The sequence below is a fragment of the Perissodus microlepis genome, chromosome 2 (genome assembly GCF_051167445.1).
Source record: "Perissodus microlepis isolate ML-2025 ecotype Zambia chromosome 2, ASM5116744v1, whole genome shotgun sequence".
In the NCBI taxonomy this organism is placed as follows: Eukaryota; Metazoa; Chordata; class Actinopteri; order Cichliformes; family Cichlidae; genus Perissodus; species Perissodus microlepis.
The window spans coordinates 9,002,645-9,030,622 of record NC_140462.1 but is presented as its reverse complement, the minus strand read 5'-3'; the positions used below and the strand labels follow the sequence as shown (position 1 = coordinate 9,030,622).

Below are 27,978 nucleotides of genomic sequence, written 5' to 3'. Positions count from 1 at the left end.
GTTAAAGGTTCAAACTTTAATCGATGGAGGAAAAATATCAACAGGATCTCACTACAGAGTGGAAATAATACAGAGGGGGTGGGGTGGGGGGAGGTACTGAAAAACTCTTTTTTGGAGACAAATACACCACATTATTTCTTTACAATGGATTATATGTACATATTAAACTGGTTGGAAGAAAAAACAAAAAAACGCTCTTTAGAGAAAGCATATACCAGTGAAAGATGATCTGCCCTTGATAATTCTCAAAAGTTAATGTCTGCATATGTTTTTATACAAAATAGATTTTCAAATAATATTTGGGTAGTGCAATTTTTTTTTCTCTTTTTCTTATTTTTATTTAAGATTCAAGCTGGTTGATTACTTTCACAAACAGTTTGCGTGTGAAATAGACTGACTCCTATCCTATTCACAGTATTACACAATCCGACCAAAGCCTCCACGTTAGAGGAAAAAGAAACAAAAAGAACTGTACAGTTGTCCTGTCTGCACTTGCTTTGGTCACCTTGTAGTCAAACATCTAACAGGCTGTTGTTTTTTGTGCAATCTGGGTGGACTGATTATTGTTTCCTGAATATCCTGAAAAGCTGGCCTGCAGAGATCAAAGTCAGTCCCCCTGTACGTAAATAGCTTATATAGGAAAGAAATGAAGGAAAACAAGAAGTAATGTAATGTTATGCTATGCTATGATGATGGTGTTTCTATTGCATATTCAGATGTCCTCCTCAAAAATGTACACACAAGACATTTTTGAGCAAGAAGAGGCAAGTGTGCGATTTTATCTCTCTCTCTCTTTCTATATATATATATATATATATATATATATATATATATATATATATATATATATATATATATATATATATATACATACATTTATATCTATATATCTGTGTGTGTATATATACCTGTTTAAATGAAGAGCAGCAGCAGTAGAGACTTGGCTACACTGAATGTGAAAGTAACCCAAGATGATTTCCAAATATCTGAAACAAACCTCTCAGAAAAATGATAAGCATCTGTTGTCTGAGCCTCAGTGAGAGTGATGCTGGTGGCAGCAGAGTCATTAAATTATTCTCATATATTAAATTTTTTATCTTTGTTTGTGGGGGTGGGGGAGAAAGGAATAAACATAAAACGAAAAATAAACACCAAAAGAGACATCTGGGGAATCCAAACTTGTTTTTGGTTTTTAGTGTCAAAACGGAGCACAGACAGCTAAATGCTGTGTGAATCAGACAGTTTAAATAACCTGAGAATGGGGGAGAAAGTTTTTTTAGACTTGTCGTGGGGGATAGATCGGCCACTGGACAATTTTACGTTTTTCCATATTTAAATACACAAGTGAAATAAATGAATTCCTCTTTTAAGGGTCACATTCATGTAAAACATAAAAAAAAGGGGTTAGGAAACACGGCCAGCTGACTGGTGAAAATTCCCACTTAGACCCCACAAACACACACGTGTGTTTATACATCTGTGTTACATATAAAACTCAGTTATCTCTTACAACAATCCAGTGTCCTGAAGTGCAGATAACTCAGGACTTCCCCCCCCTCTATTTAAGACAAATTTATAAGCTTCAAAGTTTGGGCTCGTTTCCGCTTCTCATACAATACTGACCAACTTTCAGCATCACTGAAAACAGACAAAACAGGAGTTTGGCACTGAAACAGTTCCCAGAGAATAAAAAGGATCCATTTTGCCTGCTTCCCCAAAGCAGCAACGCTACACTCGGACTGTGACAGGACTCTATGAGGTGACTGTTTTTTTAAAATGCCGGGATTCGTCCACAATGGCAAACAAACAAACATGCAAACATACGAAAAACACAAGCAGACGCTGGACACGTTGTCTAGGGAGGGGACGATGCCTGAGCCGAAGTGCTCGATACACAAGCCGTCTATCATACAGTCTGTTCGTTCTCAAAGGAATACTCTGACATTTTGACCAGTATTCTGTAAAATGTCTCATTTCCCTACAATGAATATGAAGCTGCCGGCACAGAAAGAGTGTAGAGAGGGGAACATCTGGCATGGTTTCATTTAAAAACAATAAGACTGCCAGGACCTTTAACACCTCATTAATACCAGTTAGATTGTGTTTGTTTAGTTTATACAAAAAACTAATAAAAAAAAGCCAGAAATACCAAACCAGCTTTAAACTCCAGCTTCACATTCACTGTACAGATATGACAGCGGGATAGCTGCATTCCCACAAAATGTCCAGCTATTCCTTTAATGAATACAATAATACATGAGCTTTTAATTAAAATTAAAAATAAAATAAAAAAAAATCCAAAGCAGAAGCTTATTGAGAGAAGAGATATACTGTATGTATCACATCATCATCTTTACCAAACACACTTTGTAAAAAGAGCTTAAAAAGTGAAAGACAGGTGTTTCTCCTTCCACTTTGAGCCACGTTAAAAACCACAGAAATTTCCTGATTAATCAAAAATGACATAAACTTGCAAACACAATAAGAATAAGCCCTCTCTCTTGTGATTGGTAGACGCAGATATCCATCCAACTGTTAGACTACCGGTGAAGGAGCGCGGACTAAAACGAAGCACAAAATGGGCTACTTCCTAAAAAAAAAGCAGCTCTACTTTCCATCTAAAGTCAAACAGGAAAGACAATTTAAACAGTCTTTCTTCACAGCCTTTTAAAGCCTTAAGCAGAGTACAAAGTGCTCAAATCGCACCTAAAGACTCCCGTGTATGTGTATGTGTGCAGGAGGAAGCAGGCTCTGAGCGTTGTTTAACAATAAGGATCATTTCTACACGTGAGCGATGGACTGAGCTGCCACTTCTAAAGATAAAATACAGCCACTGGAAAATCAAAAAGGAAAACTCGAAAGAAGTATAAAAAGTACAATCAACATACGATGAAGGTAGACCATGACGGGTTAAAGAGTACGGTCGGAAGAAAAATGGCTAAGTGATCATTGAAGCAAAAAAGGCACGTTTTTTTTCCCTTTTATAATAAAAGACGTGTGTAAACCTGGAAGAGGTCAGCTTGTGAAAGAAATAATCCTTAGAACGATGGATGTCTCTTAACAGTCCCATAGATTTGTTTCGTATTTTCCAAAGTTAATTAGCAAAACCAAAAAAGAAAAGCCACTAAATACGCTTTTTAAATGACTAGAAAACACACTCTCCCCCCATGTGACTGATAAAACATTTTGTTACAACCTCCTATAAAAACGAAAAGTGGAACATACAGTCTAAAAGCCTACCGACGAGCATGTTAAACTTCGCTACCCTCTTGGGTAACATCAACCTGGGTAATTGTAGAAACTGTCATAATTTGAAAATGTAGAAAATACTATCAGAACCTGTACATAGATATTTGTTCAATCTATTTTAGATAATGTTCTGAATTTGAAGGTAAGAAACCTGAGATGACGTTGATGTTAGTCTAATTCTTCTGTGATTATCTTTTATCTTACAAACAATTCCTAATCATTGTTACACACTACATCCTACACTGTTCAACAAAACCAAACCTCTTGTGCTTGCCGTTTCTACACAAACATCTCCGCCCTCTCCCATCAGACCCGTGAGCCACTACACAAGAGTTGCATACGTGCTCCCAAAATACATCATCCGCGCCTGGGATCCTCAAGTCTTCTGGGGTTGGGGTAAGGGTGGGTGAGTCCGGTTGGGAAGGGTGGTGAGGTGAGATTATGCGGTGGGACTTTTTTTCTTTTTCTTTTTTTTTTAAGGCATTGTGTCTGTTACGGGGGTGAGTCATCTCTGGTGGAAGAGCAGAGGTTTGACGCTCCCAGCCTTGAATTTTGGTAACTGGTTGCTGATGATCTCTGCCAGCATCTCTGGAAACTCCACGCTTAGGGATTTATTCACAAAGGTGTAGAAGCAGAAACTCAGCAGACCGCCGACCATCTGGAGAGAACGCAAGAGGAGGAGACATCAGAACGTGATTAACATAAAACACATGCAAGTGTTTCCTGAGTAATGGTTTAAAACTATGAGTGGCATTTTAAACAGTCCATCAGATATGCAAATATTTCCAGCGAGCAACAAAAACTGGCTTGAAAACATTTAAGTCAAAGTTACAGTACAGCTGCTGCTCTCATTTAATTCAATTAACATACACAGAAATACAGCCTGAACTCTTTCTTGTCATTTTCTTAAGTAGTTTGTTCTGTTCTCTGTCAAGACGATCCCTCCCTGCTTTAATAACGCTGATCCACTTTGTGGGGAGGCCAATCCATGCCTAATAGAAAAACACAATGGACCACCATCTTTTATGCTTTTACTACACTGGCAGTGTGTTTTTAGATTAGACTGAAAACTGGTGCCAATCTGATGCTTTCCAGATAGTAGTGTGATCAAAATCTGACCATACTTTTCTGCTTTTTATTATCCCATCAACAACACTAGCTTAAAGTGTCCAGCGTGTTTTACAGGTGGCCACTTATCCACCTTAAAATATTAAGGCAAACATTTCAGCTAACAGCTCTTTGGGAATCACCTCGTTGGTACAAAAATACTATGTTACTATTATTAATAAAATATTATTTTACAATTAATACTGTTTTGTGTTATGTTTGACATCTTTTAAGTAAAGAAATTGGAACAAATTATGTGTTTTTGGAGCAGGCTGCTAGTAACAAACTGCCTAAAAAAAAACAAACCACAATTTAAAATGTGTTATTTGTAGACAACACTGATTCATTCCGCGTTTCACAGGTCCGTGTTAAGTGACATTCTTAACTTTCCTCTGAAAGTTGTACAAGGAGTGAAAGCAGAGAAAAAGCAGCCAATGTCCAAAAAACAAAAAAAACCTTTGAAAAGCCTGTAGTGTTACTGCTCAAGACCAATTTAGAAATTACAAAAAAGTCCATCTTCTTTTAAGCAAAACATAAAGAAATCGATCAATCAAGACTTGTGCACAGTACCCTACACTGGCTGACAATGCTACATGCAAACCTACAAAACAAACTGCACCAGTAATGTGTAGCTTTGATAGTGGGTTCACCAGTTTCACTTCGAGTATTAAATGAGCCTTTTTGTAGTCTGAATTTCTTTAAGGTCTTGAATGCATTCTCAGACAAAGGCAGTTCATTTTCACACTTTAATTTTTGTGCATGTATGTTAGCCCTCCACTAGCTTACTCCTTGCTTCTAAAGCCATATCCCTTTCACACAGCTGCTTCTGGTTCACATTCAGCAATCTGATAAAGTAGGTTGAGTTCCTCCTAGATTGGATATTTGGTTTCTGAGTCTTTCGTTAACTTCTGGCATCGTGTTAGCAGAGGTGCCAGAGCAGGTGATCACTGACAAGTGACGGGTGATGTGATCGGCTCGGGCTACTGGATTTTTATGCAGTTTCCAGCTGAGAGTCAAAAGCCAGACACCTTTCGTAATACTGTCTAAAGTTTATTTTCTCCTATCTTTTCTGTAAGTGGCGGTCCATCTGCACTGGGAGTTAGTTCCAGTTTGTTCCCCACAAAAAGGTGTTTCTAGTTTATTATGAACCTCAGTGAGTGTCTTTGATATATCACACTCTCTTAATTGTCGACATTAAGCAACTGAGCAAACCCTCCACAGATAGTTTCTGATCCATTTTGCTGCACTTTAGGAAGTACTATCAAATCTGTACTTTTCTGTTTTGTATCACTGAAACAAGTCTCCCTCAAATCTCTCTGCACTTTAAAATGATTAATCTGATTAGTCACAGATAACAGACCATTGTTTAAGGATTTAGGGACTGCAGATGGTCAATAACGACTTGCTGGCACTGATAGGTTTTGGGATCATGTGCTCAGTCTTTGTACCTCATGCATGGAATCCAGCAACTTGGTGAGCTGATAGAATCGCTGCCAGTTCTGGCTGGAGTTCTCCTCACGCTTCACAATGGCTTTTCCTAGCTCCTTGATATACGACATGCGAATCTCATCAAACACTGCTTGGCTCTTCAGGCCGTCCTTTGGCACTGTGGGAGAGGAGGACACTCAATGTCACCATCTTGGAAATAAAATCAGGGGAGTGTGCCTCCCTTTTACTGCCCGTGTCTCACGCTTCAGCCATCACACTTCCAGGTTTAAACCGCAATCATGGAAGGGCATTTTAAACACCATTAACTACTTAAAACATCCATGCTGTGAAGGACGCAAACAGCACCTAATGACTAGGGGTGGGGGAAAAAAATCGATACTGTGTAGTATCGTGATATTTTGTTTGCTAATAATGTATCGATACAGGGACAGCAGAAATCGATATTTTGTTACAAAAAAAGTTTTTGTGCTCTGACTTCAGAGCATGTTGATCCTTTTTCTGAGCAAGAATCCTGACATTCCTTCACTGTCCAAATGTGTTTATTTTTTTGGCAGCAATAAACATGACAGTTTACTTATTTTAATTTAAGACATGTTTTATTTTAATTAAGTTTAAAACTTTTTTATTTAATGTAAAATTATATTTTGTTTTCATTTACTTTCAAATTCTTCAGTTGCTGAATGGGCTGCATAGTTTTCATAAATTGCATAGTTCAGAATAGCTATAATTGTACCAGATGGTTGCGTTCAGTTAAGTTGGACTAGACTGTAATACAAACCGTTCAGTTTGTCAACAATAAAACTGACTGAAATGAGAGAAAGACTGAGTGCGAGACTTTGATATTAGATAAAATGAATATTGATAAAGTTTACCTTTATGTACAGAATCTGAATATCGCAAAATATTTTAAAAAATTGCAATAATATCGTATCGTGCGTTAAGTATTGTGATAATATCGTATCGTGGGATGTATGGTGATTCCCACCTCTACTAATGACTATCCAAATAGTCTACAAGGCAGAGATCTAGCTCTGTAGACTATATAAAATGTGTTTAAGTATTAAATGTAGTCTGGCACCTTTAATTCTGCAGCACTAAATGATCACACACACCACAATGCAGTTTTGTAAACTTCTGTACTCAATTAAAATTACGTATTAGTTTAACTGAGAAAGTGCTGAGATGTGCCTTGTGCATCCATCAACATTGTCTATAGTATTGGACTGAGATAATGACTTTTGTAACATAGGTTCAGCTGCTCTCAGGTGGAAGTCTGACCTGTGCTGAGCAGCAGCAGGACCTTCATGCACAGGTACTCATCGTGGGAAACCTGCAGCCGAACAAACTCGCTGCAAATCTTCAGCATCTGCTCAAACTGGTCGGTCATGTAGGGCAGCTTCATCCTCTCCCTGGTGGGTTCAGACAGAGATATTTCAGAATATTTCTCCTGTTGTGCTACCTGTAATATTTCTGTACATTTTATGTCCATGGTCATGATGTAGAAGGGTGAAAATGCATTTTTCCATTTAGTACAGATCATTACTAGGGGTGCAACGATACTCGTATCGATATTGAACCGTTCGATACAGTGCTTTCGGTTCGGTGCGCATATGTATCTGTATTTTTTATTTATTTTATCAACTTTTCTTCTGACGATGCTGTCTGTGTTGAGCGCTCAGTGGATCTGCGCTCGACTACGTCGCCTAGGCTGCACTGTGGAGTGCAGATCCACTGAGCGCAGCGCAAGCTAGGAAGACAGAAGCTAAGCTCGTTGCAACATGGCAACTGCCTCAACGCTACCCGAAATTGAACCTCCCCCACCCTCATTCAGAGCTGGCGTTTGGTACTATCTTGGTCTTCATGTGACGTATGACCCTGATGGTAAGCGTGTCATGGACAAAAGTAAAACAGTATGTTGGATGTGCCACGCAATGCTCAATTTGTGGGAACTAGTGCGTTAGCACAGTTAGCTTGTTAACGTGTTGACGCCGCCCAGCCCCACACACGGGGCGATCCGTGGTAGCTCGTTAATGGAGATTTGCCGCGTTATGGCGTTAATGTCATTTTAACGAGATTAACGCTGACAGCACTAGTGGGAACACAACGAATATGACTGCACATTTACGCCGACATCATCCTAGTGCAAAGACAAGTGGAAGCAGACAAAAACAACAAGCACGCATGCTACAAACTTTACCCGAGTCATTTAGACAGCCGTTAGCACATGATTCTCCTTATGGGGACCTGATATGTTTAATATGCTGCTGAGAATATACCCCAGAAGAAGCGTATAGTATAGCTTTTATTTTGGAAAGAGCCATTTCTCTGTAATAAACTCTCTTTTCCAAAGATGAGTGATTTCTCGATCAGATAGATTTTTTTATTACTATTATTTTGTTGTTTCAGCAACATTAAATTTAAAAACTGTACTTTTGAGTTAAAATATATATTTATAATTTTAATAAATGACAAATTAAAAAGGCATGAACATTTTTTTTGTATCGAAAAAATATCGAACCGTGACACCAAAGTATCGAACCGAACCGTGAATTTTGTGTATCGTTGCACCCCTAATCATTACAGTGATCAGTTTATATTGTGAGTTACACCAAAACATGAAAACCTCAAAAATAGGATATAGAATAAACTATCTGCTTCTATTAGATATTATTCTAAGGAAGGTATTTTAAAGGGGTAATCTCTGCTAAGGCTAGCGTCCTAACTTCCAGTTGATAAGTGATCCTCCTGTGCAGTGTCTTCTCGAACATATGTGCTGCCTCTACACCAAGCTTTGTGAAATACACCTGGGCAACGTTTGCGACATGTCGCTGACAAACAAACTTGAGGCTACTGGTCCTTTAACCTCGGTTCTCTGATAACATGATTGATGTTTATGGTGAATGCTCTAACAGCATTACCTGTAAAATGAGGATAGTTCTATATCACTCATCATTCAAGATGAGCCTCTCTTTATCTCTGCTACTCTCTCTTATCTCAAGGTAAGACAGCTCAAAGTGGAGTACAGTGACACCTATAAATCCCTGCAATGATTAACTACAATACAATTTCATCTTGTATATACAGAGCCCAGGAGGTGTCATTCCCCTAAAGGAATGAGCACAATGACACACAGGTAGCTGCAGTCCTTTGCTAGTTAACTTACATAATCCGGTGAGAGAGCCACTGTTTAGTAACAGGCTTGCCAACATGGGGTTAGCCCATGAAGCAAACAACTGATCCTCATGTGCACGGCTTAAGGCACCAGTATTCCTCCCACATTTGATGCTTCGCACGCCACTGCAACGTCGTCACGCAGTCGCTTCTATTTATGTCTGCTGTCAAGGTGAAGGAAGCTACCACAGCACTCTCCCGAATCATAAGTGCCCGCACTCAGAAGATAACGCCACATCAGCGCCGGTATAGGAAGGGAAGAAGTTTAAACCAGAAGCAAAGACTTTACAGTCCCAGAAAGTCTCACAACACACCAACGTGCTAGCAGCATAACCGCCGTGTTACACGGGCCATGGTGAGCATAAAAACAAGCATTAACCCCAACAGGCTTGGATGTCTAAGTTAACATGCTCCCACACCTGGCTGTATGGCGAGGACTAGACAGTGACTGTCAGAGAGGAGTCATGATGGCATCTGATGATGAAGGTATTCAGCTGGACAGTTAAGGCTTCAAGTTGTAAAGGAAAAAATTGTATCAGCCGACTATAGTTGGTGAGTGCTTGTTCACAGTTGGTAGCTAGGTGAAATTTGTTGCAAAGAGGGTGCTGCACCAAAAACCTCCTTGTGATTGTTCTGGCTGAAAGCAGTCGCCAGCAGTTTGCATGGTAGATTCCAACTTATGTGCAAACAAAAGCCAACTATTAGCTAAGTAGTAGGGGCTTGTGTAATATACTTGGATATTTATATTGAGCCATTTGCTCTGTTTACGGACAAATCTGCATCTTTCATACAAACTACAGGTGACCGTGGCGATCAAAATTGTGGTTTTTAGTGCAGGGCTATATATCTCCTTCACCTGACGGCTGCCAGCAACTTCCAGTGACCAATTCCCCACTGGTTTAGGAATATGCTTCTTCTTTTTTTCCCCCTTTACTACCGTTGGTTACCAGATCTCTAGGTCTGTGTAACTGGTGCAGTTAAACAGTCAGCAGAGAGAGGCCTTCTGGGTAAAATAGGAAAAGAAACTTAAATGACATCTGATACTGAGCTATCCTCATTTATAGGGAAGCAGCATGATTTTGTCTCCAGTACTGTTTGGGTAGATGAACGAGAGGGTATGAAGACAATACTAAGACAGCGTTCCCCATAGCGGGACAACAAACGAATGTTTGAAAGAGATTATTTTTGGCAAATTATGACAAAAGACAGGCAGCAAATGAAGTTTGTTTGGAGCTGACTAACAGTAGAAAACACACCCTCGTCAGATATTAATTATGATCATGCTAATTTTAAGCTTCTGATTAGGGGGAGAAAAATGAAAAGCAAAAGGCCTATTATAGCCCTAAGCATGATAGCTCTGACAACGGCTCACTGCTCTCAGATTCTATGAGAAGGATCAGACACAGATTACTAGTAAGAGCAGGCAGACACAGTTTGAATGTTGGTAGATGGGACACACAGCAGAGAGCTGCTCTGATACACTTCAACAAGCAGATGTTTGTGCTTGAGTCACCTGGTCATCTATGTTTTTACTTTAACAATCCCGACAGCAGTGACACATTATTTCACTTATTTTAAATATACATCGGTCTAGTCGTCCTTTAGGTATCAGACGATTTAGAATGCTTAGCAATACTTACTCATTGATGACGAGGTCTGGCGCAAAGCAGAGCATGTTGCCGTTGCACTGCTGGTAAGACCTCCAGCCCAAACTAAAAGTCATGAGGAAGAGCCAGGAGTACTGCAGCAGAGTCATCTGGTCATCCAGGTGCAGGTTCCTGAAACCTGAGGGGAAGGACGTGGAAATACCTCAACTGGGTTTCAAAGCAGTCACGATATAATATAATTATATTCATTTTCCAGAGGTGGTCTGTGGTTTACAAGTAAAATGCTAAACAACTGTTTGCACAGACTTTAAAGAGGGATCACTGTTGGCGAACACACAAGACTATGCTTAACACGGAAAACACCCAGAGTGACATTTGCTTCAGAAAGACAACAGCAACCAGTGAAGCTGTGGTTAATACCACAAACATGATAGTTCTGCATTAGCATGTAAAAAAAACAAAGAAGCTTCTCCTCACAACATAGCTTAAAATGTTAATAAAGGACATAGTGGAACTGTCATTAAAAACAGGTCTTTTGAAAACTACACTGAAATAAACTACATGGAGTTGCAGAACATGAAGTCCTCGTTACAAAGAAGAATCTACATTTGAGAGTTTGGCAGTACAAAAAACCACAAAGACAACAGTTCGCAGAGATGTGGAAAAAGTGATAAGGTCAGATGAGTCATCTGTCACTATATTCTCTGAAGGTGGGCGAGTGTACATGTGGTGCACGCCAAGAGAAGGGCACAGTAGGGTTGTGCAGATGGTCAAAGTGACTGATGATAGCTTGCCAATCAAGGCCATTTTAGCTCATTTTCCCTTTCATGCATTAAAATATCATTAATATGATGTTCAGCATAAATCTACTTATTTCAACTAATTAGACTAAAATGAAATGTTGATGTGTAGACATCTCTTCATGCTGAAGTGAGAAACAAACTCATATGTGCGTGTTTCTCTCTCATTTGTTGCATACTGATTTGGTGTATGTGGGCCACTCGCTGTACTTTAATGGAGGGTGGATCGCACTATCCTAACCTCTACCCTAACCCTTAACCTCCTCTGTGGGATCCCACAGGGTGACAATCAGACCGTCGAGCAAAGAGGCCAGCCCTACAGAACAAACCTAAATGCTTGACTCCTACCGTTCTGGGATTTGCTGGTTCTGTCTAGTTGTTGGGGGCATTTTTGCTGTCGTGGTTTGGTTCCATTTGTTCCCTTAGTGGGCACAAATCAATAAAATGTTCTTCTAAGTGTTTGTCTTTTCACCGTAATTAACCTCCAAGACTGCCATCACTTACGATTGAACACCAGGGAGGTTTTGTAGCAACATGTCAAACATGGCAGACTCTTTACCACCATCATCGAAACACCCAAAAATGGAATATCTTTGGGAGAAACGATGATCTATCCCCCGAGTAGCATTACAGAGACTTGAAGCTGTTCTGCTTCAATTCAGTTTTATTTATATAGCGCCAAATCACAACAGTCGCCTCAGGTGTTGGTGACGACACCTTGCTAAGACCCTTCAACTTATCACCTGTCTTTACTATTTATACTTTACAAAATCCCCACCATAAGCTTAATCACACCAAGCACCACTAACCTGGCAGAGCCTTGGCCCACTTGACGGCAGAGATGACCTGTCGGCCTCCAAGCCTGTTGAGGGTGGTCATGAGGCGGGTGGAGTTGTCGGGCAGGGTGCTGTCGTAGCCAGCGTAGATGGTGTCTGGCTCTATCGCCTTCAGCAGGGATAACATTGTTGGAACGAGCTGAGGCATGCACTTGGGTACGAGGGAGCGGGTCTCAACTGGCGGAGAAGGTGTAACCTCTGGTGGGTTGCTCTGCTGGACGCCCTTTAACCGATTCTTCTTTAATTTGCGAGCTTCGGGAGACAAAACAGGGGTGAACAGGTGCAAATAAAACAACTCAAAGCATCTGAAATATCCATGCGGGTGCTGCATACCTTCCAGATTCATGCCTGCCATCAGACACTTTCGGAATCGGCAGGCTGGGCAGTTCTTCCTCCTGATTTTGTCTATTATGCAGTCATTCCTCCCTGCACACAGGTAATTATGTTGCCCTGCAGCACACAGAAGAGAAGATCCATGGGTTATTTACCTTAAATGTTAAGGCAAACACTGCAGGCTAAATCTAATGAGGTGTTTCATGGTCTTTTAAAACATTAAGGCATCAACTTTAACATTATAACCCCTGTATTTGAGCTAACATGACAGGCAAACACTAGTAATTACTGTGTAACAGGAAGCAATAAATACACGAATGATGATATTTTAGGGTGTTGCACCTTCTACCGCTCTCTTGAAGAAGACTTTGCAGCTGCCGCAGGTGAGAACGCCATAGTGGCAGCCCGAAGCCTCATCAGAGCACACCAGGCAGATTTTATGAGTCCCGCTCTTTCCTTGTGTGGAGGATGTAGCGGTGCTCCCTTCCTGCCTGGAGATAGAATTGGAAGAAGCAGCATTTTTATTTTTTATTTTTTTTTAAATAAAACACAATTTCACACAGTGACATCTCGCTAATGTAATTTTACTGCAGGCCAAAAGTGTTTAAATTGATTCAAATCAAACAGCTGCAAAACACAATCAAATTCATGTAAAATTCACAAACTGCGTGTTTACACAGTGCTATTTATGCAGCCTTGTCCTATCCAGAATTGAGCTGTAGTTCATATTTATAACTCTGTGCTGAAGCTTTGAAGCAAATAAAAAACAATTTACATATATATATACACTCTAGTGACTATTTTTGTAAACTCTGGTTTGATCTCAGCATCTTGAGTGAAGAAAACTTTAAAGTCACAGCCCTTAAAACCTAAATTATCTCAACATCTGCAGTCACATCCTAAATCCGGTGGTTTTCATCAAACAGCCCTTCTTCCTGTGATTGAACCGCAAACATTTCCAGACCCGGTCAATACTGGTTAAGAATGCACTTGCTCAAAACCGCCACTAGAGGACTTTGCTGCATTCATGAACTTTTCTAACCCAATGGCCAAAGCAATGACAACGCCCACACTGTGAGGATATCCAGCCTGAGACGTGCAATAACCGTTTCTGTCCATATGTTTACACGTCTGCTGCTGCAATGAAAACTATTGTATTTGACAACAGTTTCTCCTGAACACCATCACTGCACACAACAAAACACTTATTGAGGTTATTGGCGGAGGACTCAAGTTCACTTTTTGTTATACAACATGAGGGTATTAAGATGAAAGCAGGCATTCATGCACTTTCAATGGACAGCGCAGGACCGGAAAACCTGAGTAAAACATCAAAGCATCAAGTCCAGAAGCATTCATAAATCTGGTTATAAAAGAAAGGCAAGAAAAGCAAAGAAGCACGAGATCTGTGAAAGCTAAGCTCCCCTGACAACACACTGTGGTCAATACATGTCAGTTTTCTATAATCCGTACAACTGTGTGATCGTTTCCGAGCTTTCATTTTCTCCGTCTTTCACCGCACTGTTTTCTTACGCTTCAAACTCAAACCAGTGTTTACTTGCAAATCTCGTTTTAATTAGGAGAGCCTAATGCCGCAAAGTGGAGTGTTACCTAAACAACTCCCTTCTGGTCGGCTGTGAGCGGTGAATGCAGCTTTAAGAGAGTGAACACAGCCACTAAATTCATGAGTAAGCCAGGAAACAGGCATTTATGATTATTTTGAACTTAAAAACAAATGTTTTTAAGAGTAACATGAGCAGGATTTCAAAATGTTTGAGGTAGACTACTCAGAAAGAACATTATGATAAATGGGCATGGTGCAATAACAACTGTTTTTTAAGCCCTGAAAACCAGATTTATCATCCCAGCTTAAAAAAAAACAATGCATCCCAGCCTAAGTAGGTGCATTACTTGTATAAATAAGAAACAATCAATCATTCATTTGCAACAGTTGAAAAGGGAAACAAGAAATTACCAGCAAATCCACATTCAACAAACCAAACAGTGGGGTAATGGTTTTGCAGTATGTTCCCACTCTCATTATCCATCAAAGTTACACCAAAAAAGTGACTACTAAGCTTAGAGATGTTTATTTTTTAACTGATTTAAGGCTGATGTGGGCTGCACTTTAAAAGAAATATTAAAAGTACATGCCCGTATTTTAGCTCAGTGTGTGTGATGACAGAGAGCAGAGCCTCCCTCATCCCGCCGTCTTTTCAAGTATTCACAAGAAAAACTAGTTCTGCTCAGTGTCTGCTCAGTTATGCTTTAAATCAAAGGCATCACACCTTGGTTGAAGGGTACTAGAGATGGCACTATTATCCTGTTATTCTTCAAATACTGCCTTACACGCCAAACTGCTGTCAAATGACTAGGAATTGACCTTTTACGGTTTGCACTGGACCTCGTTTGTTTATTACTGAAAGGAGCTCCACTTTGCAAAAAGCTTTGGATTTTTCACCTGTTTGTACAGTATCACGTAATCCCTCTCATGTTATTAGTGTATTCGTCTTTGATTTTTATTCATATACATTTTGGACACTAAAATAGTTGCATAAAGTTTTTTATATTTTGGATAACATGATTCCCATTTACGTAGCAGCAATACATTTGTATTGTTGTGATGATGTTCTCTTTTAATCTGCCAATACAAATATTTAAAATAGTCACATTTATGTAGCAGCTGAAGACTTTAATAAATTCTGATATTCACTGCTTTCCAGATCAAGGGTCCAAAATACTGAGGATCCAAAATGTTTCAACATGTTAAATTAAAGTAACTCTTGACAGCAGGAATGAGGTGTTAGTGCTGATATGATGTGTCGGGCTATTTCCATATTTGACATTGCATATTACCAAACATCTCCACTTTGGTCTGATCGGTCCAAAGGACACTGCTCCAGAAGTCTTATGGTTTGCGAGATGCATCTTTGTGAACCTAAGCTGTGCAGCCATGTCATTTGTCAAGAGGAGTTTTCTCCTGAAACCCTTCCAAACAAGCCATGCATGTTCAGGCTTTTTATAATTTTACTGTCATGAACTTTCACTTTTAATATGCCAAATGGCTCTAGATGGCTAAAGAAAATGGTAGCTCTTGGGTTTTTTGCAGTTTCTTTGAGCATTGCGCCGTCTGACCATGTGCTGAATTTGCAGGGATTTCCACTCTTGGGAATATGGTTGCACTGTGTTAATGCACACCTGAATGTTCCGTATCAGCAAACTGCCTGAAGGTCTGCTTTTATTGGGATTGTCACACTTGACAAGTACATTTGATTAGCAACGTCTGGCTGCTACAAACCGTCTTAATTCATATGAAAACGATAAAACTGTACTTAATTTTTAAGACGGGATCTGGAGGTGGCATTAGCAAGTTCTCTCTTTGCAATAAAGTCCTGTAACAACATCCAGGACACATCATATCTTCTCAACCACAACTTCTTGATGTACTGTCAGGATGCAAAAACTACACTGCTCTGCTTCCAAAACAAACTTTGCAAATAATCTTTTAATTAGTTTCGATTAACAGTGGGACCTGACATTTTGCAGAAATCCTATTAAGGTGGATTGCTCCACTGGAATTTTTCTCAACTCAATCCTAAATGGTTGGATTTGAGGGACTTGATGACTAAAGTGGAATAACCTTTGCATTCATTTGGGATCCCAAAGTGAGCCAACAGAAAGTTATGTTATTTTCTAGTGCTGCTCACTTTGCCCTCTCTGCTGTTCTTCCAAACAGACACAAACAAGCCAAGTTCGGGGTATGTCCTTGACCTTGACTAGTTTTAACCTCACTGAACTTTGGTTTATATTTATACACTAACATCACCTGAGAGGGACGGTTGCACCATCTCTACTTTAACAACAAGATAAATTTGCCAACCATGTAATAAAAAGAAAATGTGACTTCATGATGCATTCAAGTGCGCATTGCAAACCCCAAAATTCATCCTGTAATGACCACACATCTTTTTACACTTTATACCCAGAGCACAACTCATAGCCTACCAAAGTTAAGGTGACCCTAGTTAAGTAAACAATATTTTCACATTACCACTGAATCAAATGTGAAAATGATTGTTAATCCTCAACAATTTCCAAAATGTTTTACTCACTCTGCCTTTTCCAGTGCATTGTTTAAAAGTTTAACCTTTAGCACTTTTCAGTAATAACAGCTTGTGGCTGTTTTCAACAAAAGCTCTAACCTAAGCACAAAGAAAAAACAAAAACAATAAGCAGAAACTCTTAACAGATGTATAAATATGTATGCAAATATTCAGAAGAATGCCTCCAAATAACAATGCTATTGTTTCACCCCTGCTGAATGTGTTAAGAAGCTACGGTTTGCCAAAATGTGTCCTGTAACAAAGTTATTAGGTGATAATACGTCACTATTATATTTACAGCCTGTTCCAAGGCTTAGAGTTTAACACAATGCTTCACTGTGGCTATACCAACACACTATACTGTAGAAAAATATAAAGAACCAAATATAAAGCCAGAATGCTTTGAACAACAATGCTATATACAGTTTTTTTTTCCATATCAAACTAAAAATCAAATCAATATTTTCTACTCTCTGCCTTGAAAACATCACCAGTCTTCCACACAGGCTGAACTACAGCTTTACTGAGGCCTATAGATCTGAGAGGTCATGGCTGTGTGGGGGAAATACCATCTGCTGCACAGTTCGCTGTTGTACTTGTCACTGAAGATAATGTTTCATGATTTGGGTCTATGTTTGAGGTTTGTGCCACAGCATTTTGGATCACTTATAAGGTCTCTGGATTGTACTGCATGATGGGTAAAAATAAAATAAGACCACGAAGCCCCCAAATGAGAGTGTGGTGGCCTGCACGATGAGCGGTGGCTGCTAATGAGTCCAGACTGATGATGATGATGTCAGAGGGTTTGTCCTTGACTGGTCCACTGAGATGGTGTCAGCAGAGCAGCTTTACTAGAAGGCTTTGGACTACTGGCTCAAATCCAATTACTGCTGCTGGTAAACGTTTGCAACAACGACAACAATGAGAAGTAACCCTGAAGAGAAGTTGCGGCTGCCTATGACATTCTCAAAATCTCATTGTGAAATCAGCTAATGAAACTGAACTTCACCATAATATGAGCTGCAAATCTGTCTTTGTGGATTGTCAGATGCAAACCACTCAAAGCTGCAAGGCAATGTGGGGAGACCGAATTTCCTCTTTCGGAAACCATCTGCTGAAGTGCGTGCTCACAATCAACAGGAAGTTCTTGCATTCCCTCTGAGTGTACTCTCGGTCAGAGCTCAGACGCAGAACAAAGGCAGAGACACCCTGAGTGGGGGCTCGCCTTCAACACGAGCAGCGCTGAGAAAGTTAGCTGCTTAGGAGCGCAATCAATGAGCCTGGGCGTTAAGCAGGCAACACACTTGTGCTAACGCAGGTGTCCCAATGCCCTGCTTAACAATTCATAATCCCCCTTTAAGCTGCGTGCATCACAAGGAACTTGGCAACCCCCTACTCTCTATACTCCACTGTCTGCCCATTCAGATTATCAGCCTTCAAGCATTTTTCTTAAATGCAGTTATTCTTCTTTTGCAGATGATAAATCATTTGAAGCTTTTCTTACACATATTTTTCTCAATCAAACTACTTGACCTACTTTATAACCAACCACTGCAAACGAGTCATCGCACTGAAAAGATTATGACCAATCATTTTACTGGATTTGTCAGCCTCACTTGTGATGGCTGGTTTATTTTACTGGCAATTGCAGCTACAAATATGGATTAACATCATCCCACAAACATCTCATCTTCATCAGACGTTTGGAGCAGAGCCGATAGAAGTGTATAAGGAAGTACACCACTGAAATATATAGGAGAACTGGTTTCTGCACTCTGAATCGTTCTCATATGCAGAACAATTAAAGAGGTTTTATGAGTGAGTGGCAAGATTTTTTTTTTTTTTTTCCTGGGCTAGACGTTTCAAAAATATCTATGATGTATGGTGTCTAATAATAACAGTATGTCTTTATACATACTGGTGCTACGTCTTTACTCATGAGGCACGCTGTCAAGGCACAGTGAACACGTGAAAAAGCATACTATTTCGGTTTTACATCTACATCAAGTTTTTTCATGGCTGTTGCTTTGTTTCATCATACAGGCACTCTGGATTGTCCCTCTGTGTCACTGTCCACAAAGGGCCACTGTCTTCCTCTTCGTGCTAAATATGTTTCAATAACAGTGGCAGTTTGTAGCCCAAAGCAGCAACTACTGCTTGGCTTCGAGCACCAGAAGAGGAAATTAGACTCAACTCGCTGCTAAGCATAGGAAGAACAACCCCCTAGGATCCGAGTTTCCATATAAGTTTCCATAATAGAAGCTGTTTGTACGTGTAGGTGGGAGATAACTTCCTGGCTGCAAAATGAATTGGATACTGTAATACCTTTAACTGGGTATTACTGGATGTGGGAGGATCCCATTCCCAAAAGTTTGACTTTGACTTGCTGACTCAACAACTTCACTGAAAGGAAAAAAAAACAACAACAACAACAACAAAAAAAAAATCCTACATATAATGCACAGAGTTAACCTAGGTGTATCCTCTTATCCTCAATATGGGGAATTTCTGTAAGCCTATTCAGCATCAAAACTCAACAAAGAGTAAATATAGAAAAAGCAGCACTGTGGTTACAGGGGAATGCAGTAATAACGTGAAAGAGACTGGAATGGCTGGCATTTGATCTGGTGCATTCACTCGGCGCCAGATGTGGGGAGGCGGGAGAGAAAGTAGGTCAGAGGAGTGAGAGCTTCACGGCTGTGCTCTGCGGTCTGCCTTCCTGCCTCGGTGCTCATGACACACCCACATGCACACATACATGCCCGCACCTACACATTCATGAATAATACACATAGTCAAAAGAAACAAATGTCACACACACACACACACACACACAAGCAGAAGCGATACACAGCAGCTGAAAGCTTCTGCTGACGGTCATGGTCTCTGCCCTTGACTGCAGGAAGTAAAAGCAGGGGACAGAGGGAGAAAGAGGGAACGAGAGGTAGAGGACAGCTGGGCGAGGAGAGGGGTGTGCCACGGCAAGACTGTGCAGTGAACTGGGACTCTGACCAAAGATTACTTTCTAAACACAGAGTTAAGGCACAGAGGTTAGTATAGGCTTACAAATAGGTTTTATTTAAATACACACAGTTATATATAAATGAATGACTGACCACAAATAACTCAAGTATCAAACCAGCTTTGATACCACAGCTGGCACTCACGACACCAGTTTTAGTTCACCAATACAACTTAAACACACTTTCTAACTTCAGATTGAGGCCCACCACTGCTGCAACGGTTTGATAAGGATCTCACTAGCTGAACAGGTCTCTGCAGTGTCTTATAAACACTGTAGCTATCATGATACACAGCCCTGAGGGCATGAATCATACCAACATTTTGATCGGAAGAGCACTGCCTAAAATATTCACAAAGAAGCTTTTTCTGTGGAAGAGAAGAAGCTCCTTCAAAACAGCACCTGGGTTGAATCAAAATATTTTCAAGAGATTTACTCTCCCGAGTTTCATTCAGCTGTGAGTCATAGTCAGTTTCCACAGTAGACTCAGTATTCCCACATGTGAAATTCTCTGGAGAGTTACCACGTTAGTGAGATCACCGTCTCGTCCAGGCACTGCTTCATTTGGCCCCATCTTGACTGCACACGAGCTCAGAGTCAGAAGGTCAGATTCACTAAATGCTGCCTGTGCAGCGTCATCAGTCAGGTGGTTAACCCTGCAACCCAAACATTTGTGACTTTGTAACAAATGTTTGGGTTGCAGTAACAAGACATTTGTTGTTACTATAACAACACATTTGTTACTCTGTAACAAATGATTTCTTTTTAATTAGTTAATGCACCAAATGTGTTCTCAAATCACTTGTTTGAAAGAAAATCTCAGACTCCACTAGAGTATCATGCAGAAAAATGCAGCCAATCCCCATGGCTGCTCCAGGAAAGTAAAGTGTGGCTTTTTTTGGCCAAAAAAATAACTTAAACGAGGCATCCATTACGAAAATATTTGCTTTAACTTTCCAGAGAATCTACTTCATAAACAGAAAAACTAAGCTAAAGGAATTGCTTGAGCGGAAACTTGAATTTAAGGCCTTTTATATGTGTGAAAGCCTAACTCATAAATCATCCAAATGCACACATAAAGTGAAAAGCAGATGCTGAAGATACACAAGACAACTCGAAGTGACAACGGCTCTATTCAGTGAATCAGTTTCATTATGCCTGCAAACAAAGTTCCTCGAATAAATGCACAAATCTACAAATACTAATCTGCAGCATGCACCAACAACAACATAATGATAGACAATATGATTATGCTACAAAAACTAGAGCTCATCTTTATCCTACAACCATGACAAGATAATGTCAAAGCACAAAGTACAAATCAATATTTTAATGATGAGTCTGTTGTTTTGGTTAACAAAAATATTAATTATCTTTAGTCCAGTGTATTTGCCTTAGTGGGAGCAGCACACTAACCCAATGAAAACCCCTGAGATCCCAATAAGCCAAAGGGGAAAACTAATTAAATACAAAATATTTACATTATTATTTTTAAGATAGTTTAAATTATGTGCCGTTGTTTAGCTTCAGTGCAGTCTGAGAGCCCCTGCAAAAAGTAAATCTCCAGAAACCACTGCGGCACAAGTTTGGAAAATGACCAGAAGACTATAAGTAACAGCTTAAGTGGTATTTATGGTATTTGGCTATGCAGAGTGAAGGACTGGTTATGCAACTCTACACAGATGTGCTTCTGTGTAGTCCTATTAAAAAAAAGCACACAGCCCAACGGGGATGACGCTCCACAAAGGATAAATCCTGCTTGGTTAAAAAGTTCTTCTGAACATGTGAGGAAAGTTCAACTGATACAGGGAGAAGTGCAAAACAAATTAAGAAAAGTGACTGCAGTGGACAGTTTCCATCATTTTTAACGTTCTCTTTTACTTTACTACAATCCTGTTCTTTGTATAATAAAGCTGTGTTCCATCTGAAGGGAAGTCTGAAATCCTGAGTTTCCTGTCGTACTTTTCAGCTGGAACGCCCCCTCAAATCGGACTTCCTACTTGTGAAGTTGGAGCGGTTCCACCAACCCCAACTTTGCTATCAACACTGGCAAAAATGAAAGCAATAGTAAAGTAGTAGAAAAGCAGTAAAACTATAGAACTTGTAATGTGTACTACCGCTGCTGTGCATTTGTGGCTTACAAAATAAGCCATACACTGAATACCAACCAGACTTTATTTGTAAATGAGCAACGGTGATGTTCTGAAGTGCAAAAAACACAAAACTAAACAGAAATTTGCTGTACACCAAGTACTGCTAATGAGTGCTCTACCATACGCTATCGAGCAAAACAAATGCTCTTTTCTGACTTGACTCTGATTTTCTGAGATGAGAGCTAAGCTAAACTACCAATAACCACATGAACATGAAGACAACTATCCCACAGACCAGCTGTCTGTGACACTGCCCCGTGATAAAAGTATAGACAGCTGCAACAAGTAGAAAACGGTCTGCAAACCTATGCCCATTTCATCCTTCTTCCACCAAAACTTCAAATATCTGCAGATTATTATGAATAAAGCTTTAAACTCTCAAAGCTGTATTCAAGACAGTCCTTTCCCCTACATCTATATTTTTAAGGTTTCAAAAAAGGCTGAAGAGGCACTCAGACAAACTAAGGTGGATTATTATCTACTGAAGGAATATATTTATACCATTTCCCTCGATCCATCACGTCTGGTGGTCAAAACTAGTCATGACATGATGAGGGTGTGTATTTCCCAAAATAAACAAAGCTCCACATTTCTTAAAGTGACGCATTCTTGATTAACTGCAAACAGGTCATCTATGAGTCAGTTCATCATACTATAATACAACGTGATGCACGGAATTCACAGCGGATGTTTGAAACTAATGGACAATGGACTCATGTTAAGAGTCCTGCACAGAGAAACCCAGCAAAAATCTACTGTGTGTGCTATTTATAAAATGTGCTATTTCAGGTCGGTCACTTAGTGTCACGCAATGCCCTCTGAGCCACAATTTTAGAAGGAAGCAGCAGTGGCATTGCAGCGTGAGAAGTTTTCTACCTAACGCAAACTGCCTGGTGACCACACAATCAAAACACAGCCCAGTGCTCAGTTCATTTCAAGCCAGTAAATGTAACACAACCAGAGTCAAACAAACACCACACAAAAATGACTCATACACACAGACTCAGACACTAATAAGACAGTCATCAAACAGCCAGAGGTGCACACAAAATCATTTCGCCTCACACCACACGGACAGGCATAATCCCATGCCTAAACACACCTTTACTGCTCACAAAGACAGGACGATTAGAGGCTCAAGTGAAATGAAGCTGAGGTGTATCTCATGTCTGAACCCATCTGTTCCTGCTCACCAAGCAGTGTGACAGCTGTGGAGATGGCACCATGCATCATTTGCACAATACAAACACAACCACATCGGTTGACAGGACGCATTTGTGTGTACCAAGTTTTAAGCTGATCCCTCCCATATCAGATACTGAATCAAACGGGCGTGAATGTAAAAGAGATGCAAATAAAGCAGACAGTTAGACTCTCTGACACAACTCTGTTCGCATGTCAGCCTCGGAGCTGAAATCATAAAATATCTGCAGGGCAGCAAAGTAACTACAAAACAAAAGATGCTTTGTAGGGCCATGTGCACTGCAAACACTGTGATTCCTATTAGCCAGAATGCAAGCTCACTGGAAATAAATCATAGGAACAGAAGGAGTCTTTCCTCCCCCCCCTCACTTCTCCTTACACATAAATAATTTGATTATTACATTATGGGCTCAAATAATCTGTTTAGACCATGATCCTTACTGTTGAATGACTTATCTGTCCTCAGGTTTATTTTAGCACAAAACAGCTGGAAGAGCTACCAAAAATGACTCATTGAACTCCCTGACTGGGAAACCTTACTCTTATAATAGAAAGCAAAAGAGATAGTGGGATTAGGACATAAAAACAACAAATCAGAAAACAGTTGATCACAGAGTGGAAGTGAAACAAGCTATAGAGACTCATACTGACACTCTTGTCAAGGAAAACAAAAGGATGGCCTGTCTGATTCGAAAATAAGTGGAATTCCCCGAGCCTTTAACAGCACATCCTTCCTTTAGATCTCAGCACTTACTGCTTCTGGTGCAGCCACGTCCTGTGGCGACCATCAGTCTGCCTCACAAAGCAGGATTAGTAGGTTAACTATCTTAGAGGTTAAACCATGCTGAACCAAAACAAGTCAAACAAAAAACGTCTAATTGTATGAGTCACCAATTCTACAGAACAAGGAAACAAAGAAACAAAACCCATTGTAAATGTTACATATCATATTGTTATTTCTCATATCTGTATTTTTATTTAAATACAAACACTGGAGTGATAAACTGTGATTTGTGCCATACTGTAATATGGTTGTAATATGATATTTTATGTATTTAGAGATAAATAAAAAAGGCTTAAAATAAATTGCAGAAATAAAGAACTTCCTCAAATGTCTCACTGTGGATATAAAAATAGACCGTTTCTTATCGCTGCAAAAAAAAAAAAAAAAAGCAGGAAGTTGTACTGATCAGGAACTATAATAAAACTGCAGCAGTCGTGCTACTTTGACGTACACCATCCACCTAAACATCAGTGCCCCACACTAATAGCACCGGCAACAGCAACTTTAATTTAGACATTTTTTTTTTAGCTAAAAACCCACAAATAATAGAAACTAACTAAAATACAAGGAAGAAATAAAGATTACGGACTGAAAAAGATGCAGGTCAAAACTCAATACAGCGACTCTTTCTATAGCAATTCACATATTTTCTTGATTGCTGATCCAATTCTATACAACTGCATTATTTTCACCTGTAACACATTTACTTCTGTTCTTGGTATTGAAAAGTAAGCGTTTTACTTTGCTGACTCTTTACTTTTTGAAGCTGATTTTCCTCCCAGGGATCAATAGTGTCAATGTAATGTGTTTAACAAATAAAAGCTTACTAAATGCTTTAATTACCCAGCATTTTATTTGATAAAGGTAGACGTGAGTAGCTGCTTGTGTGAAGTCATAAGGTGAAACAGTCTGGGCTGACACCAACATCTGATAACCATTTTTGTAAGACTGGTTTACCAGAGTTGCCAAAGTCCGATCTGAAAGCAGATAACAAAGTCTACCAAAGTTGAGACATAAACAAGACGAGTACAACTGAAACTAACAGTCAAATCACGTGAAAATAAAAACAGCAACCAAATTTCAAACACAACTTTCTAAATCACAAGCAGCATTTACCAAAAAAAAAAAAAAAAGAAAGAAAGAAAGAAAGAAAGAAAGAAAGTCTCATCTCAAAAGTCTCATAAACAAGCTATGAATACCCACCAAGGGGGCGCAAGGCTTCTGCAAGTAAGATCAAATCTGAGATGCAAACCCCCAATAACACTCTGAGTCAACTAACCGAAAAAAAAAACCCCACCCAATTAAAAAAAACAAGAATTTCAGCAAAGGATCTTGAGTATTTGTGGGCAAGTCAGCTCATGAGCAGGCTGACTTCTGAAGGCCACAGACCTGCTGCTAAAATGCGGTCTAACACTGCTGCAGTGGTATTTCAGCACTGAATACTAAATTTCTCTAGATGATATATATGATAAAAACAAGGCATTTTTGGTTTAAAACATAAAAGATAGTGGTTATTCAGGCATACTGAAATGAAGGGTGATAGGACACAGCTGACTGATGTCGACAGTTGTTACCTGGTAAAGCTGGTGGGGTAGGAGGGGGAACCTGAGAACCCCTCACCTGCCCTCTGGACTAATGAGTTGTTACCAATACCCTGGCCCCGGTTCCAGACCCCACCGATGGTCGTTAGTGGGAGAAACAGGCTGGAAACTGGCTTCTGCTCATTCTGCAGCGGAGTATCACTGCTCAGTGTGTTCACACCAAAGTGGTAGGTCTGTCCTCCTGAAGTGCTGACCCCACAGACTGAGATGGCGTTAGTCCCAGCCATGTCTCCAGAAGCCGTGCTGCTAATTTGGCAATAACTCTGTCCTCCAGGGGTCTTCTCCTGTTTAACCACACCTGGGGTGCAGAGCTGGATGAAATTTGCATCTTTTTCTTTTTTCACCATTGCAGACAAAGTGGTTGTAGGGGATATTGAAGTAGTTGTGGATATGGTAGGGCTGGATAGATCTGGACTGGTCACACTGCTGCCATTAAGGGCAACAGGCACTGCCCCAGTTGTGTTACTGCTGTCAACTACAGCAGGTTTTATGTCCCTCTCGGATGTCACTCCAAGCAAAGAATCATCTGCAAGAGAAGACAAAAAAGCATCATCCCCTACATAAAAATCTGAAGGGGACCCAGTGAGGTCAAAGTCCTGCAGCAGATCCAGAGTGTTGTCACTGAACAACTTTTGGTTCACGTCCATATCTTTCCCAATGGGCTCAAAGGCATTATCAAGGTCAATTGGGTCCTGCTCTCCTTTATCCAAGGAGAAATCCTCCGTTTTCAAAGGGAAGAAGTTGGGATCTGATCCCCCAATTAGCGAATCCATGGAGGACTGGGTGATGTCTGCCATACTGGCATCCAACTGGGACAAATTTTCTGATAAGGTTTGATGACCAAAAGTCGTCTGCGTCTGAAGTAACTGCTGGTGCTGGGGTCTCTGATCTTTGGTCAATCCCCGGGGCTGTGGACTGTCGATCAAGGAGCCTACGGTGGCAGTGACAGAGGCAGAGGTGAGCTCCTCAGGAAGGGTGCTGTTGTTGAGGCCGTTGGGCACCTGTCCTGGCTGCATCAAAGGGCTGGATGGAAGAACGACAGAGGCGGGAGAGGTGACAGACATGGCACTGTGAGGAGCTACTCTCAACAGACCTCCCTCCTCGGGGCTTTCAGTGTAGACCAGTTTGCTTAAATGGTCATCTCTTCTATATGCTATCTTCTTCACTCCACCTTTATCCATCTTTAGAGGGGAGAGGAGACAGACAGCGATAAGATACAGAGTGCATACAGAGATAAATGTGCAGAAATGCTACGGAGTTCGATAATAACACATGCACAGAGCAGGTAACTGCAGTTATGTACAAGACCAGAGGAAAGTTGCCTGATCGCGCCTGATACTCAACGAACTGCAACCGCTAACTACGCTAGCTATTAGCACAATATTGACATGAATGCACACATCTCGACCTCTTATCCACTGCAATTAAAGCAAACACACACAACGCGAATTAGACTACACACTGTATGCAGAGACTGGTAAAGTTAAGACAAGTTTAAGATTTCCCAGCGGTAGCTTCTTGCTAACTGTTGACATGCTAGATAGCAGTAGGCTAATGTCGTTGACACTAATATTAGCCTGCAAGCTAACGCAGTCCTTACAACGGCTGCTTTAGCATTAACTGAACCAACTAAATGTGAATAATTTATCGTATTTACCCTTGAAATGAGTGGTTGCAGATATCTGTCCACAGGTCGCCTGTCAACATTGTTTTGGTTGATACACCCTGATTAAGTCTGCTAACATTACTCCTGTCGCGGCGTATCGTCTCTACATTCCGACATCAAATGATACAACACACCCAGCCTCGGCGTTTTTTCAGCCGTCCAAATCAATCTAGCTGTAGATTTGCATGCAAAAGGTGAGACTGGTAACTACACTGATTGCCAGCTACCCCTTAGGAAAGTAGGCGCTAACCTCTTAGAAAAACATACAAAATGGAGAACTGAAAGAGGCGGCTCCATGGCTGACCTGCTTTACTACATGCAGCCCTGCCCGCTGCTGGCCGCACCGGGGAACTGCAGCTGAAGTTCCGATTTAAACTTCCAGAAAAAAAAAAACTATAAAACTGAGTCGATCAAATATAAGAAAATGGGTGCAGAACGACAGGTTTGAGGTTTTTTGTTTGCTTGTTTTATGTACTGAATCAGAATTAGTGCCACAGTTACAGCAAAGTTCTGCTTTCTTGTACAGTTAATTATGTTTTGCGTGTGTTTGTGTGGGTGGGTTTTTGGTGGAGGGTGGTATTCGTGGTTGCAAGAACATCTCCTCTCAGTTTTAAAGATTTAAAGAGTGTTTACTGGTGTGTAAACTCAGGTATGATGAAACACTGTGTTTATTAGTGTACTACTGCAATATCTGTTCACCTTTTTGTTTTTTAAATTGAACCCATGTTTTATTTGTCCAAATGATTGAACCTGATCCAATATAAGTTACACCTAACGTCAGATTGTTATAATTATGCTGGAATGCTTGGGCTTAGTAGTTAAATAAACGAATAACTCATATCTAGAGATGCAATTTCCTGGTTTAATTTGTTTACCGCCCTCTAGGGGCTAAAA

The 27,978-nt window shown here is 40.3% G+C and overlaps 1 protein-coding gene across 2 annotated transcripts; it reads right to left on the bottom strand.

The window, feature by feature from the left end:
- Position 1: 1 nt before the first annotated feature.
- On the bottom strand, positions 2–27,425 carry nr3c1 (nuclear receptor subfamily 3, group C, member 1 (glucocorticoid receptor)). 2 transcript variants are annotated; one of them, XM_084943939.1, is made up of 9 exons: positions 27,335–27,425; positions 25,392–26,599; positions 12,895–13,043; positions 12,553–12,669; positions 12,193–12,471; positions 10,617–10,761; positions 7,084–7,214; positions 5,805–5,962; positions 2–3,907 (listed from the first exon to the last, which is right to left on the bottom strand). In XM_084943939.1, the coding sequence occupies exons 2-9, from the start codon at positions 26,597–26,599 to the stop codon at positions 3,755–3,757; spliced, it is 2,340 nt and encodes a 779-aa protein (XP_084800065.1). In that variant the 5' UTR covers positions 27,335–27,425; the 3' UTR covers positions 2–3,754. The 2 variants fall into 2 exon arrangements, with proteins under 2 accessions (XP_084800065.1, XP_084800056.1); XM_084943930.1 differs by having other exon boundaries at positions 27,076–27,402.
- Between the last annotated feature and the right edge of the window lie 553 nt (positions 27,426–27,978).

What these genes read in the sequence shown, in the direction of transcription:
- nr3c1 (XM_084943939.1), bottom strand. Translation starts at nt 26,599, where the DNA reads ATGGATAAAGGTGGAGTGAAGAAGATAGCATATAGAAGAGATGACCAT. An exon ending in TACCCCACCAGCTTTACCAG is followed by an intron (nt 13,044 to 25,391) that starts GTAACAACTGTC and finishes TTCTATCTCCAG; the next exon opens with GCAGGAAGGGAGCACCGCTA. An exon ending in GTGGGCCAAGGCTCTGCCAG is followed by an intron (nt 10,762 to 12,192) that starts GTTAGTGGTGCT and finishes CCTTCCCCTCAG; the next exon opens with GTTTCAGGAACCTGCACCTG.